This window comes from Geotrypetes seraphini, chromosome 6 (assembly GCF_902459505.1).
Source record: "Geotrypetes seraphini chromosome 6, aGeoSer1.1, whole genome shotgun sequence".
In the NCBI taxonomy this organism is placed as follows: domain Eukaryota; kingdom Metazoa; phylum Chordata; class Amphibia; order Gymnophiona; family Dermophiidae; genus Geotrypetes; species Geotrypetes seraphini.
In genome coordinates, this window is record NC_047089.1 from 188,066,309 (window position 1) to 188,081,512 (window position 15,204).

The 15,204-nt window shown below is 44.3% G+C and overlaps 1 protein-coding gene across 5 annotated transcripts in view; it reads right to left on the reverse strand.

Annotated features, from left to right (window-relative positions):
* Positions 1–359: 359 nt before the first annotated feature.
* Positions 360–15,204, reverse strand: part of ELMOD3 (ELMO domain containing 3) — a 60,416-nt gene continuing 45,571 nt past the window's right edge. For all 5 annotated transcript variants that reach the window (XM_033949999.1, XM_033950001.1, XM_033950002.1 and 2 more), the window contains 5 exons: positions 14,014–14,136; positions 13,481–13,611; positions 10,241–10,317; positions 9,844–9,971; positions 360–1,630 (listed from right to left, as the gene is read on the reverse strand). In XM_033949999.1, coding sequence (XP_033805890.1) covers positions 1,422–1,630; positions 9,844–9,971; positions 10,241–10,317; positions 13,481–13,611; positions 14,014–14,136 — 668 coding nt within the window. In that variant the 3' untranslated portion in view covers positions 360–1,421. The remainder of the gene's footprint in view (positions 1,631–9,843; positions 9,972–10,240; positions 10,318–13,480; positions 13,612–14,013; positions 14,137–15,204) is intronic.

The following is a 15,204-nucleotide window of genomic DNA, read 5'->3' on the forward strand; positions in this document are numbered from 1 at the left end:
ACAAAAAACTGGAAAAATTGGGACAGGTTAAACTATACCTTTTGGTGGGAATCCTTATACCAAACTTATAAGTTTGAACATACGAATTTGTTACAATTGGGACACTATAAAAAAAATTCAAAGAAATTTGGGATCCATTAAAAAAATTTTGTTTGACTTGATCATTAGTATTATCCTTTGTTCTCTGTAGGAGCATTTTTACACATCCAGGAGGGGTGGGTAGGCGGGAGGGTATTGGGTGGGGGAAGGAGATATGTACTTATTATATCATTTGTTTATTGTGTTAATTGTTTGATAATCTGTTGCACTTTATGTTAGCTTTTAAAATGAATAAAGAATGTTTAAAAAAAAAAAAGCAATGGCTGTAAAAATGATATTTTAATGTGCAATATAAAGAAGAGCTAGGAAGTACTATAAACCCCCCTCCCAAAATGTACAACTTTTGACAGTGCCATGCCTTCAACATAACGACACAAACATCGGTCAAAATCCTAGCACAGTGTTCTGCTAATTGCGTTAAGGCAAACCAGCTACAAGTTTCCACAACTGAAAGAATTAAAATGTATTAGGAAACTCATATTTCAGGAGGAATCCTGATACATAAAAGCCACAGGTAAATCTTACACAGTGTTCTCCTTCAAGCTTTACTCCCTCCCACAAAATGTGCAAATGTAGTAAACTTTAATTACAAAAACATCTGAATTTCCAGAGCACACACAGTGGGTCACATCCCTGCACACACACATCTACCTTTGGTCTTTTCAACCTGGAAGAAAGCAGAACCCAAGACTCAGCAATCTTTGCTCAGAGCAGATCTGGCCTGTTATTAAGAAACTCATCTACTGTTGAACAGTAGGAGGCCCTCAGATAGTATGTCACTCATCATGCACATGGGATAACACACAGTCAGCCAAACCTACTACTATACCACGATGCATCTCACAAATACAGCCAGTCACCCCTCATCATAACAGGGGACTCAATCAGCCACAGCTTCATCTTAAAAAGAAAACCCATTTAAATCTATCACATAGATAATATGGTGGCTGCTTCTACATGGCAAGATGTGCTGTAAATTTAGGATTTTACAATTTCATCTTCTTTTCTATCAAGCTTCTTTTGTTAAGTTATCAGTGCAACTCAGAACAACACAAAAAGAGAACCAGTTTGCTGTAACATTTAAATGCCAGATAGTATACAATTATGATCCAGAGCAAGCTGGTTACATTCCTCATGGCATCTGTTGTCATTTCATGAGCCCATATTGCCAAGGTCTGAACTTTGGTCTGAACTGCCCTCACTGCACTTTGCAATTCTGATCGTCCTATTCTGCTTCCAATGTCAATGGACAAGAAGTCAACTGCTTCCTTTTTTTTCTGAAGAGTATAACTTTTGCTTGATCCATGGTCATTTTTCCTAGCTCAGACCAAACGTGCCTCACCTTCCAACCTTGGTTTAAAGTCACACACACCAGTGAATTTAAGGTCCTTTTTTTGGGACTGCAAGTCAGGGGAAGAGGACGAATGGAGAGACCACTTGTCCAAAGTGGCAATATTGTGATGTTCAACCAAATACATCTCCAAACTTCTCAGCAGCTGCTTGGGGTTCTTCTTAGCAAATGTCTCAACTTCTGGAAGAGATAAAGGAAAAACCACACACAAAATAATTCTAGAGCAGTATTGGCTTCCCCAGGAAAAAAGAGCAGCACAGGGATTAAGAGAGGATACAAGTAATCAAATGACATAGTGGCTAGGGCTAGGACTACACAACATGCTTGTCATCTTTCTGCATTACTGTTTAATAGATACATATTATATCACTTTGTAAAATCTTAAGTTGCTTGGGAGTGTGTGGCGCAGTGGTTAAAGCTACAGCCTCAGCACCCTGGGGTTGTGGGTTCAAACCCATGCTGCTCCTTGTGACCCTGGGCAAGTCACTTAATCCCCCCATTGCCCCAGGTACATTAGGTAGATTGTGAGCCCGCCGGGACAGACAGGGAAAAATGCTTGAGTACCTGAATAAATTCATGTAAACTGTTCTGAACTCCCCTGGGAGAACAGTATAGAAAAAATTGAATAAATAAAAAAAAAATAATAATAAAATTTATCAACTTTATGCCAATGATATTCAATTTTACTTTCAAAACTTCATGAGTCGATCTTTGCTACATTTTCATTTTTACAGCATGGAGAGTGTGGTGATTTGATCTAAATGGGGACTTTCCTTGAAACAGCTAATAGTGAAACGCGAATTCACACTGGAGTCCCTCTTTGCTGCTAATTAAGATAAGTGCTATTGGCTTAATATTAATCTTATAAAATGCTTGACTAAAACTGACTGATGAGGAGGCTTGCTACAAAATACTTGAATTGTACATGAAATAGATAATTCAAGTGTAGCCCTGAGGTCAACTGAAGAATGGAAGACTGTGAGAAATATTTCTAATATATGAATGAATGATGAAGTTATTTATTGAAGCAAGCTAGAAGAAGAATACAAGTGAAAGAAAGTGCTGAATAATAAGAGCTTTGATGAGTGTTGCTTTGTTTGGAGTACATTTTCATTTTTGACATTATGCCTAAATGCTATTAAATCTTGGCTTTCAGCTAATAAATTACAGATAAATCCATCAAAAACTCAGGTATTATTGCTTTCAGGTAGATTGAATTTTCATTTCCCTGCTTCTTTTTCTTTTGAAAATGCCGAGATTCGAGTCTGGGGGGAGTGTCAAGATGGTGGCGTGAACAGGGCTGTGGTTAGGTATCCTATTTTTGCTGAGAGTACTGTATTTTCCTTCTTTTTTTGTTTCTAATCGTGCCGCATACCAAATAAAATGCTGCAGTTAAAGCGCTTCCCTTGAGCACCAGAAAGCACAGTTACTTACCGTAACAGGTGTTATCCAGGGACAGCAGGCAGATATTCTTGACTGATGGGTGACGGCACCGACGGAGCCCCGGTACGGACAATTTTAGAGTGATTGCACTCTAAGAACTTTAGAAAGTTCTAGCTAGGCCGCACCGCGCGTGCGCGAGTGCCTTCCCGCCCGACAGAGGCGCGCGGTCCCCAGTTAGGATAAGCCAGCTAAGAAGCCAACCCGGGGAGGTGGGTGGGACGCAAGAATATCTGCCTGCTGTCCCTGAATAACACCTGTTACGGTAAGTAACTGTGCTTTATCCCAGGACAAGCAGGCAGCATATTCTTGACTGATGGGTGACCTCCAAGCTAACAAAAAGAGGGATGGAGGGAAGGTTGGCCATTAGGAAAACAAATTTTGTAAAACAGATTGGCCGAAGTGTCCATCCCGTCTGGAGAATGCATCCAGACAATAGTGAGAAGTAAAAGTATGAACTGAGGACCAAGTAGCAGCCTTGCAGATTTCCTCAATAGGAGTGGAACGGAGGAAAGCTACAGACGCTGCCATAGCTCTAATCTTGTGGCCTGTGACAGAACCTTCCAGTGTCAGGCCCGACTGAGCATAACAGAAGGAAACGCAAGCGGCAAGCCAATTGGACAGGGTGCGTTTAGATACAGGATGACCCAACTTGTTAGGATCAAAGGACAAAAACAGTTGAGGAGATGATCTGTGAGGTTTGGTGCGATCAAGATAGTAAGCCAGAGCACGTTTACAATCCAAGGTATGCAAAGCCTGTTCACCTGGATTAGAATGAGGCTTTGGGAAAAAAACAGGTAGAACGATGGATTGGTTAAGATGAAACTCAGACACAACCTTAGGAAGGAATTTTGGATGTGTACGGAGAACGACCTTATCATGGTGAAAAACAGTGAAAGGTGGATCAGCCACCAGTGCATGGAGCTCACTGACCCTCCTGGCAGAAGTGAGAGCTATAAGAAAGACCACTTTCCAAGTTAGAAATTTAAAATGCGCTGTGGCCAAAGGCTCGAAAGGAGGCTTCATTAACGCAGAAAGAACCACATTAAGATCCCATACAACAGGAGGGGCCTTAAGAGGTGGCTTCACATTGAAAAGGCCCTTCATGAACCTTGAAACTAAGGGATGAGCTGAGAGGGGTTTTCCTTGAATCGGCTCATGGAAAGCTGCAATAGCACTAAGGTGGACCCTTATCGAAGAGGATTTAAGACCAGAGTCAGATAAGGACAACAGATAGTCCAACACCAGTCCCACTGCTGTAGACATGGGATTATGGTGATGTAACAGGCACCAGGAAGAAAACCGAGACCACTTTTGTTGGTAACATTGAAGAGTAGACGGTTTCCTGGAGGCATCAATAATAGAACAGACAGGCTGAGAAAGGAGAGCGTGAGCCGAAGTCAGCCCGAGAGATACCAAGCTGTCAGGTGCAGAGACTGTAAGTTGGGATGAAGCAGTGTTTGCTGATGCTGTGTAAGCAGTGAAGGAAACAGAGGAAGAGGTATGGGTTCCCTGGAACTGAGTTGAAGTAGAAGGGAAAACCAATGCTGTCTGGGCCACCGTGGAGCTATGAGAATCATGGTGGCTTGTTCCCTCTTGAGCTTGAATAAGGTGCGCAGCATGAGCGGAAGAGGAGGGAATGCATAAAGGAAGAGATTGGTCCAATCCAGGAGAAATGCATCGGGTTCCAGACGGTGAGGAGAGTAAAGTCTGGAGCAAAACAGGGGCAGTTGATGGTTGTGGGGAGCTGCAAAAAGATCCACTTGAGGTGTGCCCCATTGGGAGAAAATGGACTGGAGAGTCGAGGAGTCGAGAGTCCATTCGTGAGGTTGAAGAATTCTGCTGAGATTGTCTGCTAAGCAATTCTGTTCCCCTTGGATGTAGACTGCCTTCAGGAATAAGTGACGAGCAGTCGCCCAGGTCCAAATCCTTAGAGCTTCCTGACATAAGGGATGGGATACCGTCCCTCCCTGTTTGTTGATATAGTACATTGCAACTTGGTTGTCTGTGCAAATGAGAAGAACCTGAGGAAACAGGAGATGTTGGAAAGCTTTGAGGGCGTAAAACATCGCCCTGAGTTCCAGGAAATTGATGTGGTGTTTCTTTTCCTGTGTGGTCCAAAATCCCTGAGTTTGGAACTCGTTCAAGTGAGCTCCCCATGCATAGGGGGAGGAATCCGTGGTAATGACCAGTTGATGAGGAGGTAGATGGAACAGTAGACCTCTGGATAGATTTGATGATTTCAACCACCAAAGAAGCGACTGTCGAAGAGACGAGGTCACAGATATGTGTTGTGAACAAGGATCCGTCGCTTGTGACCACTGAGTCGCTAGGGTCCATTGAGGAGTACGCAGGTGGAGACGTGCGAAGGGAGTGACATGTACTGTGGAGGCCATGTGTCCCAAGAGCACCATCATGTGATTCGCAGAGATGGAAGGTTGTTGGAACACCTGCTGACAGAGATGAAGGATGGTGTGAAGGCGGTTTGGAGGAAGAAAAGCCCTCATCTGAACAGTATCCAGAATGGCTCCAATGAATTGAAGTCGCTGAGTTGGAATGAGGTGCGACTTGGGTAGATTGATTTCGAACCCCAACAGTCGAAGGAAGTAAATGGTCTGATCCGTGGCTTTGTGAACGGACTGAGGAGAAGGAGCCTTGATGAGCCAGTCGTCCAGGTAAGGGAAGACTTGAAAGTTGTGGGAGCGGAGATAAGCTGCGACCACAATCAGACATTTGGTGAATACCCTGGGCGAGGAGGCTAGGCCGAAGGGTAGCACCTTGTATTGGTAATGATGTTGGTTGACAAGAAAGCGAAGATATTGTCTGGACATCAGATGAATTGGAACGTGAGTATACGCCTCCTTGAGATCGAGGGAACATAGCCAGTCTTCCTGAGAGAGAAGAGGATATAGGGTGGCAAGAGATAACATCTTGAACTTCTCCTTGACCAGACATTTGTTGAGCTCCCTGAGATCTAATATTGGTCTGAGATCTCCGGTCTTTTTGGGTACAAGAAAGTACCGGGAGTAAAATCCTAGGCCTTGCTGGTCCAGAGGAACTGGTTCGATGGCATTGAGAAGAAGGAGGGATTGAACCTCCTGAGCGAGGAGGAGGGACTGAGCCTTGTTGGAAGCAGACTCTTTTGGCAGACTTAATGGTGGAGGAGTCTGAAAGTTTAGAGAGTAGCCGTGGGCGATTATAGCAAGTACCCACTGGTCGGAGGTGATTGCTTCCCAGCGAGATAGAAAAACTTGTAGTCGACCTCCTATGGGCTGAGGCAGAGGACATGATGGAGGAAGACTGGCAATGTTCTGGAGAAAGGAGTCAAAAGGGCTGTGTCGACTTAGGTTGAGTAGCCGGTTTGACAATAGGCTGCTGTTGTTGACGAGCCTGTTGCTGCTGCTGACGCTGTCTGCGAGGTTGAGGAGGATGAGGCTGGGCCGGCCGAGCAGAAAACCTCCTTTGATATGAAGATTGTTGCCTGAATGGACGAGGAGGAGGAGGTTTCTTCTTGTTTTTCAACAAGGTGTCCCACCTAGTTTCATGGGCGGAGAGCTTTTGTGTGGTGGTATCCATGGACTCCCCAAACAGCTCATCCCCTAGGCAAGGCGCATTGGCCAGCAGGTCCTGATGGTTTACGTCCAATTCTGAGGCCCGCAGCCATGCCAACCTTCTCATTGCTACAGAGATAGCAGTAGCACGAGATGTCAGTTCAAAAGTATCATAAATAGAACGGACCATAAACTTCCTGAGTTGCAGAAGACTAGAGGTACATTGCTGAAAAGCAGGAAGTTTACGGTCCGGAATATACTTTTGAAAAGAGGTCACCTGTTGAATGAGGTGCTTCAGGTAAAACGAGAAGTGGAAAGCGTAATTACTTGAACGGTTGGCCAGCATGGCATTTTGGTAAAGACGCTTTCCAAATTTGTCCATGGCCTTTCCTTCCCTACCAGGAGGGACAGAGGCATACATACTGGCTCCTGCAGTCTTCTTTAGGGTTGACTCTACCAACAGGGATTCATGGGGAAGTTGGGGTTTGTCAAATCCAGGGATTGGAATCACTTTATATAGAGATTCTAGTTTTCTTGGGGCTCCTGGGATTGTCAAAGGAGTTTCAAGATTCTTATAAAAAGTTTCCCTCAAGATGTCATGGAGGGGTAACTTTAAAAACTCTTTAGGAGGTTGGTCAAAATCCAAGGCATCCAAAAATGCCTTGGATTTTTTAGAGTCAGACTCTAAAGGAATAGACAGGGTGTCTGACATCTCCTTTAAAAATTTTGTGAAGGAGGAGTGCTCTGGCTTAGCAGTAGTATCCTGCACCGATGGTTCCTCCTCATCAGATGTGTAATCCTCCTCGGTACCGAGGGGATCATCCGAATCGTCCCACAAGTCAGGGTCCCGTACCGATTGTAAACGGCCCTGGGAAAGTGGAGTCGATGTATCAGCATGTTTAGCCTTGCGTACCGATTTACCAGACCGAGTGGAGACGGTACCAGGGGAATGTAGAACGGTACGGGGTTCAGAGAACGGTACCGGTTCCGACCCCGTAGGAATAGCACGCCGTTTTGGTTCTGCTGACAGAACAGGCATGGACAAAGATTTATGTGGTGCCGAAACAGTCGATGCCAATAACAGAGGCTGTTCGACAGACGGCACCGAAGGCTCAGTCGGTACCGACACTGGAAGGTTCGGAGACAATAGAGCCGGGAGCAACTGTTGGAGTTGCTGCTGAAGCTGGACCTGGAGGATAGAGGCAATGCGCTCATCCAACGTTGGTCCCGATGGCACCGGTACCGGTTTTTTCTTGCTCGGTACCTTCGGTGCCGCTCGACGCTCGGGTGAAGTCGATGCCGATGAAGAGGCCGAGACTTCAATGGGAGCGGAGCGTTTACGGGGCCGGCGCTCAGTCTGCAGGACTTGGCTCACTGCATGCTCGACTGGCTGGCCTAGAACAGTAGGGGAAGGCTTCTTAGCCGGCTTACCTACAGGAGTCGACACCGATGATGGATCTGGCGGTGCCGAGGTAGTCGGAGTCGATTTGGAGGAAGTCGTCGACGTCGATACCGGTGCAACTTCCATAGCGGTACCGAAAAGGATCCGCTGCTGAATTTGTCGATTTTTTAAAGTTCTTTTTTGTAAAGAACTACAGCGGGTGCAGGTTTCAGCCCTATGGTCCGGACCCAGACACTGGAGGCACCACTTGTGTGGGTCGGAAAGGGAGATAGGGCGTGCACACCGCTGACACTTTTTGAAACCCGGTGACGGGGGCATGAAGGGAAATACTGCTGTAGCAAAATCGAAGCCCGAGGCTTCGATGGTGCCAACAGGCCCCGCCGGGTCAGATTCGACAAAAAAAATGAAAAATAAGAATTTTTTTTTTTTTTTTTACACAAAAGGTAAAAAAGAATGAAAGAAATAAAATATGAAGAGAAAAATACGCGCGAGCGGGAAGGCAAGTGAAATAGAAAAAAACTTCCAACAGCCGTTGGAAACACGCGTCTTCTTAGCTCCGCGGAATTAAGAAAACTGGGGACCGCGCGCCTCTGTTGGGCGGGAAGGCACTCGCGCACGCGCGGTGCGGCCTAGCTAGAACTTTCTAAAGTTCTTAGAGTGCAATCACTCTAAAATTGTCCGTACCGGGGCTCCGTCGGTGCCGTCACCCATCAGTCAAGAATATGCTGCCTGCTTGTCCTGGGATAACTGCTCTTACCTCATAGCCAACTACTGAAGTCTTCATGGTCCGAGCCCTGATCCAAAACTCTGGAGGACTCCTAGCATCAGCCCAAGAGGAAGGAGACTCTTTGGCTTCAGGATTAGATGTGCCACTCTCACTTCTAGAGAGCAATCTACCGCCTCATCCTTGGCCCCTGCATATTTGGAGGGGTTTCCTCCTGCAGAAGTCACTGGATTGGAGGTCCCTATTGAGGGTAAAGCAGCAGCTGGATCTTTGGGGCTAATTAGAAAATCTATGGAGCAGCCAGCTATTCTAGCTGGCAAGAAAATGCCTGAGGCAGTGTTAGAGAGCATATGGGCTGCTCTCCAGAAGCTTGACATGAAGGTGGATGCATCGACTGAAGAAATATCTTCCCTTGTGAATAAAACTGATACTTTATTAAAGACTTTGGAAGAGACAAAAATGAAATTTACTATGCAGTTGTTATTGATAAAAGATCAAATGAGAACTTTAAGAGATACTTCTTCATCTATAATTAAAGACAAACAAATGATTAATAAGAAGATTGAGTTCCTAGAGAATTATAATAGGAGACTAAAACTCCGTTTTTAAAAATTTTCCAAGATCTTCTGGGATCTCTCCTCTTGATGAACTGAAGAAATATTTGATAGAAGCATTTAAGTTTTCCTCGCAAAATATTCCTCCAGTGAACAAAATATACTATATTTCCTCAAAGAAATTAGGAGACCTCTTAGAGACTAATGGACAAGGAGTGAGAAATGTAGATCTTAATATCTTAGAAATTCTTCAGGCTTCTATAACTGGCTGGCTCCACAGGTACTCAAGAGATTGGCCTGGGAGCAGCAGTCCACCCATGTGGGACTGCATCCTTTCCCTGGCGGAGTAAGCCCAAGAAGGGGACCTCCGAGCATCGAAGTCAAGAAAAATTCAAAAATCTGACAAAAAATGCCCCAAAATAACAAAAAGAAGCAGAGCAGAACACACTTTCTGTTCGCTTGCAGAAGGAAAAACTGAAGAGTGAGCTGTTCTCCACTGCAGCAGGGGAGGAGTTCAGGATCTTAAAGTGATACCCTTCTGCAGTTTTGTGGGAAGTAGGAATCAACAGCTAAAGTATAGACTCCTTTGTATGTGTAACAGAAGTTATGCATAACTGTTGAGCTTTGGGAATGCTGGATAAAATGCAACTGGTCTCTTAAAGGATACATTTTCAGGTCAGAGTCAGGCACAGCTAGAAAAGGAATATTTTTGACAAGATAACCTTTCAATGTGAAGCCGGAGTCTTTAATGGTTTTATTCTGCATTTTCCAGATTTGGTACAGACGCAGGAACGTGGCCACGTAGAAGTCATTCAACACACCGACCACCTGCTGCCTTCGGTTGCACTCTCTGAAAAATCACAATCACAACAGTGTTGGCAACAGTTCCTACACTTTCATATCCTGCCCCTCAGGACCATATAATCGCAGCCTGTGCAACTTGCCCAGTCTTCACCCCACCTACTTTGTCACTGTCAATGAAAGGAGACAGTGGACTGGGAGCAATTTTTGTACCACATCCATATTTGTACCCTGTGCAACTATACCTCTCGCACACTACTTGATAAGAGTACTGCTTCCCCTCTCCCTGAAAAGTACACTCCATAACACCACATTTACCTGGAGAGACACTCTTCTCTCAGGGCCTGGATAGCAATGCGAGTGATATTGATAGACATCACACAGAAGGGGAAATTCTGCACAAGAAATGAGATAAAGTATTAACAAAAGAAATACTCATTTCATCATGTTTAAAGTTCTTTCATAGCAAGACCTTCCGAATCATCATAGCACTTCACGGTGAAAAATGTCCCTGCAAAATGCAGTTAAGTACAAGTAAGATAGGACATGAGGCCTTTAATATTGCACTGAAGGACTGCAGAAAAACATTTATATCAAGACAAAGGAAAACTGCAAAAACCTATACAATGATGTAGGCTAAGTTTATTGTATCAAAAGCGGTTAAAAACAACACCTTAAAACCAGGGGACCCAACATGGTCCGTGTTTCGGAGAACACACCTTCATCAGGGGTCCCGAAAAAAACAGAAATCAGTTGAAACCGCCAAGAAACTATAGCCTGTAGAAAAAACGAGTGCCGAAAGGCGACCAGTATGTAGGTGGCTGTGTAGTGGAAAAAATTCCACGGGAAGCCAAGAGCTAAAAAGGGTGGAATCAAGGGCAATCCACCAATCAGGAGGCTTATACAGAATTGCACCAATCAGGAGCCGTTATGCCGTGATAGAGCTGAGGCAAAGCGAATAACAAAGGTACACATCTGTGATGTTTGAGCCTGATGAAGGTGTGTTCTCCAAAACACAGACCGTGTTGGGTCCTCTGGTTTTAAGGTGTTGTTTTTAACCGCTTTTGATACAATAAACTTAGCCTACATCATTGTACGGGTTTCTGCAGTTTTCCTTTGTTTTGCTGTCGTATCCTTCACTGCAGAATTGGTTGGTTCGTCTCCCTTGTGCTCTCTCTGAAAAATATTTATGACATATAGACAAGACATATACACTTCCCTCACCTGCTAAGATTAGTGATGGACTGAGGAAAGCAGAAATGTAGCTGTTTATCACACAAGTTAACTCCAAGTTTGTGAGCTCTGTGGAGGATTCTGCTGGTTTGGAACACCCATTAGTGTTAGGACTAAACCCGGTGGTTGAGAAGGGTGGCAGGAAAGTATACCACTACAAATCAGGAGAACATCTGGCAATGATGAAGTCATACACTGTTTTCACACTGACAATTGGAACAATACTTGATCTCCCTATGCCTCAAAATACCCAGCTTCCATCTGATAACAGCATTCCCTCTCCCTCTGCCAAGTTTTCAAGCAATCCCAAGCACCAGATATATGCTATCACTTATGGAAGTAGGGGGCTTCACATAGGTTTCTGAATATGGAAAAAAAAAAAACCCCCAGCCAATAGCAAAGTACAGAACCATAAAAGGAATAGAATGAAAAAACAACATGCATACTCTGTACTTATCAGATATGAAAGGAATGTAACAGTCTTCCTCTCCATGCTGATTCGGGCTATGTCAGCCTAGAGTCCTCTCACAGAACTTTCCAGCTTAGAAATGTTAACTTTGTCTAACCAGTCACCTGCCCAGGCCACTGGCAAACTTTCATATATTTATTTTGTTGCAGTTCCCATCAAGCACCTCTGCTCTAAAGGCCATGTCCTCTCTGGAAAGAATATCCAGTCTGTAATGTTTTGAAAAAGAATGCAACCCCCACCATGGCACCACTCTACATAATTTTTCTGGAGAGACTGCTTATGCCTCAGCTCAAGGTGTTGCCAATCCCTTGTTGAATGAGTCTGCATATCACTAGGAGCTATCCACCTCTTCAGAAAACAGGTCAAAGAAATTGCTTTCTTGATCCATAAAGATACTGGTCTCCCCTTTTTTGGACCCACCAAAGAGGGCAAAATTTCCAATTTCTGGAACTTATCAGTTACCTCCAAGTACTGGAGCACAGAACACAAGAATTGCCATACTGGGACAGACCAAAGGTCCATCAAACCCAGTATGCTGTTTCCAACAGTGGCCAACCCAGGTCCCAAGTACCTAGCTAGATCCCAAGTAGTAAAACAGATTTTATGCTGTTTATTCTAGGAATAAGCAGTGGAGCTATGTGAACATCCAACATGTGAAGAATACGACAGCAATCCCTGCAGTTCTCCCTTTAAAATGAAAGAAGCAGAACCACCTGATTTACATGGAAGGTCAACACCACCTTTGAGAGACAAAGGTGGCATTGTTTGAATGGAAACTCCTACTTCCAATGCACACAAAAAAAGGCTCTTGACATGATAGTGGTCGGATCTCTGAGATTCTTCTGGTCAAACAAATTGCCTTTAGAAATACCACTTTCAACCTTTAGAAACCCTCTGCAAATGAGTTTGAAAGGAAAGCTCCCTGGTGCTCACAGAACTGGTTAGAACAAGCAAGAACAAGTAGAAGTATTGGATGCTAAGGATGCATGACGACTCTTTTTAAAAACCATGCCTCATCAGGATGCAAGGCAAAGGAAGTGCTCTCAAAAACACATCAAACACTACCATCTAAACCCTTAGTGAGATGACCACCAGACCCTTGCTGTGGCCTTCCTGCAGAAAGACCAAATTCTGCATCAATAAGGCTTGAAAAACGGATCTCATTCTGCGCTCCAAGCTTCATAAACCCTCTCACCTCATACCTATACCATGGAGGTGGACTCCCCTAGTCAGTCCCCAGAAATCAGGCAGCAAGCTCAAACACTCTTCTCCTGTCTGGTCTCAACTGGGGACAATTCTCTAGCAGGGCCCAGGAATCCTGCAAACATACCATACAATACAACATGCCTTCATCTGCAAGATACAGAAAAATACTTAGAAGTGTGAAGCTGCACAGTGCCCTATATAGGCTTGAGCTCATACACTTTCATCCTCTGTCACCATCTACTTATAGCAGGGCATAAACCTATCTATTGTGATATACTGATGATAGCTTTGAATATATACAATGATAAGTGCTGGTGCAGCGATTTGTACCAATTGCCTAAGGGAACACTGGCTGAAATTGTGCTTCATCACCAAATCTTACCCAAACACAACAAATCTGAAAAGGCTCAAATGCAATCAGACGATGTCTTTGAACAGCCTAAGTAGGTTGCTGGACTAGGACGGGCTGGCCTATGCACAATGTGTATAAAACGTTTACTGTCAACATCCTTCATTTGGGAAAGTTAAAAATCTGTTTCAGACTCTGTGTTAGCTTCTGTTTCCATTTTATTTTGGCAGGCTTCAGTTTCAGGTAATTGCTAGAGTTTAGCTTCCAATTTAGCTAGCTGGACACCATTTTAGAGACATACCTGTGTTTGGTGCTGTGAGAGTCTGAAAATGTCATGAGCAAGTGGTAATGTCTGGGTATTCATCACTAAGTACAAAGTATGCATCAGGCCCAGAAATCCAGTTCCTCGCAAATCTGTGCCAGGGTCGAAGCCTACAGAAGACATGCAGCAAGTTGTTAATACAAGACAAAAACGCACAAATTTCAGCCAGCTGAGACTTCTGCACTCAAAGCTACATGTTAACACAGCCATCATAGCAAAGGTAAAAGATATGTAAACAGTGGCATAGTGAGAGAGGGAGGTGCACGCATTTCCCTGCCGCTCAAACACCCCCATCCCCCAATGACCAGGAAGTGAAGTCAGAAGGGAGCAGAGGCTGGGGCATGAGCAGAAGATGGAAGATATTGCTTGCACTGGCAAATATTTAGAGGCATGAGGGGGTGGGGGCAGAGAGGAGCTGGCACCTCCAAGATGGTTCTTGAGGTCTGCACACCCCACACACCCTTACGATGACACTGTATATAAAATGTTCTTGCATTCCTCAGACTCCTTACCCTGGAATCCCAGCTGTTCCCAATGGGCACCATAGCGAGGACAGTCAAAGGTAGAACCAGTCAGTTTCTTGTAGATTGTCTGTAGGACTCTCATGTGCACCTTCTGGTTATTATCCAAGGCACCTGTGCAGGAGAAGAGACAATTACCCAGAGAATTAAAACTTACTATCCATTGTATTAGAGCCTACTAAACAAAGCACAACAAAAAGAAGCACCATGAAAACTGCTTACTAGTAACAAGGGATCTTCTTAGATAGCAGGATAAAATCAGTTATACAAGTGGGTGACATTTGCAGGATTTTTCAGAGTACATCCCCACACAAGTTTCAGTGTGTTATAAAGATAAGCTTCAACTTTAGGAGAGGTGGAATTATGTGACAGATGTATCCTGCTATCTACATAGATTTACCATTAAACAAAAACAGGAAGTTGCATCAGGAGGGACTTCAGCTGAGGAAAGGCTTCAGAGCAGACCTGTAAGTATTGGTGGCAGGGTCTCTGAGGCTCCTGAAGGTATGAATAGGGCTTTGGGAGGGAAGCAAGACAGATGCCAGCGTGGTAACTTTTTTTTTTTTTTTACTGCAGAAGCAAAGCTTTTTACCACTCCTGCAGGGTGGAAAAAGGTTTATTCCTGCATCTGCAGTTAAAAAAAAACCATATATATATTTTTTTTTAACCACAGATTTACCAGAGGTCCTCATTGTCATTCTCTAACCATAACTCCTCCAAGTAGCTCCCCTGCCCACATCACTGTCAAAATTCAGAGAATGGATTTTACAGCTTAACCGCAGGGTGCCATTATCCCAAAGTAACAGGTGCTGCTGTATTTCACTACCACTATGCGTTAGGTGCTATCGACTCATGTTCCAGTTTTCATGACAAAATACAGAAGTAGAATGATGGGCCTTTCTTCTGCGCAGTATAAATTTAATGTTGTTGGCGCATCAAACACTACACTCCTCCTCCAACATTGCCCATCCACTACTGCCCAGATAGGTGGTACATCATTAATCTAACATCTCCACTGAAACCTGTCCACCTTGGGTGGCGAAACTACCAACAGCATAGCATTCAGCTTCACAGATGCATGCAAGCCCCGGTGGCAGGACAAGCCCATGTACCAGGACTACAACTAACTGACAGCAAACATAGCAACCAGTAGCAAACTGCATGGTTTAATAATTAAAAGTG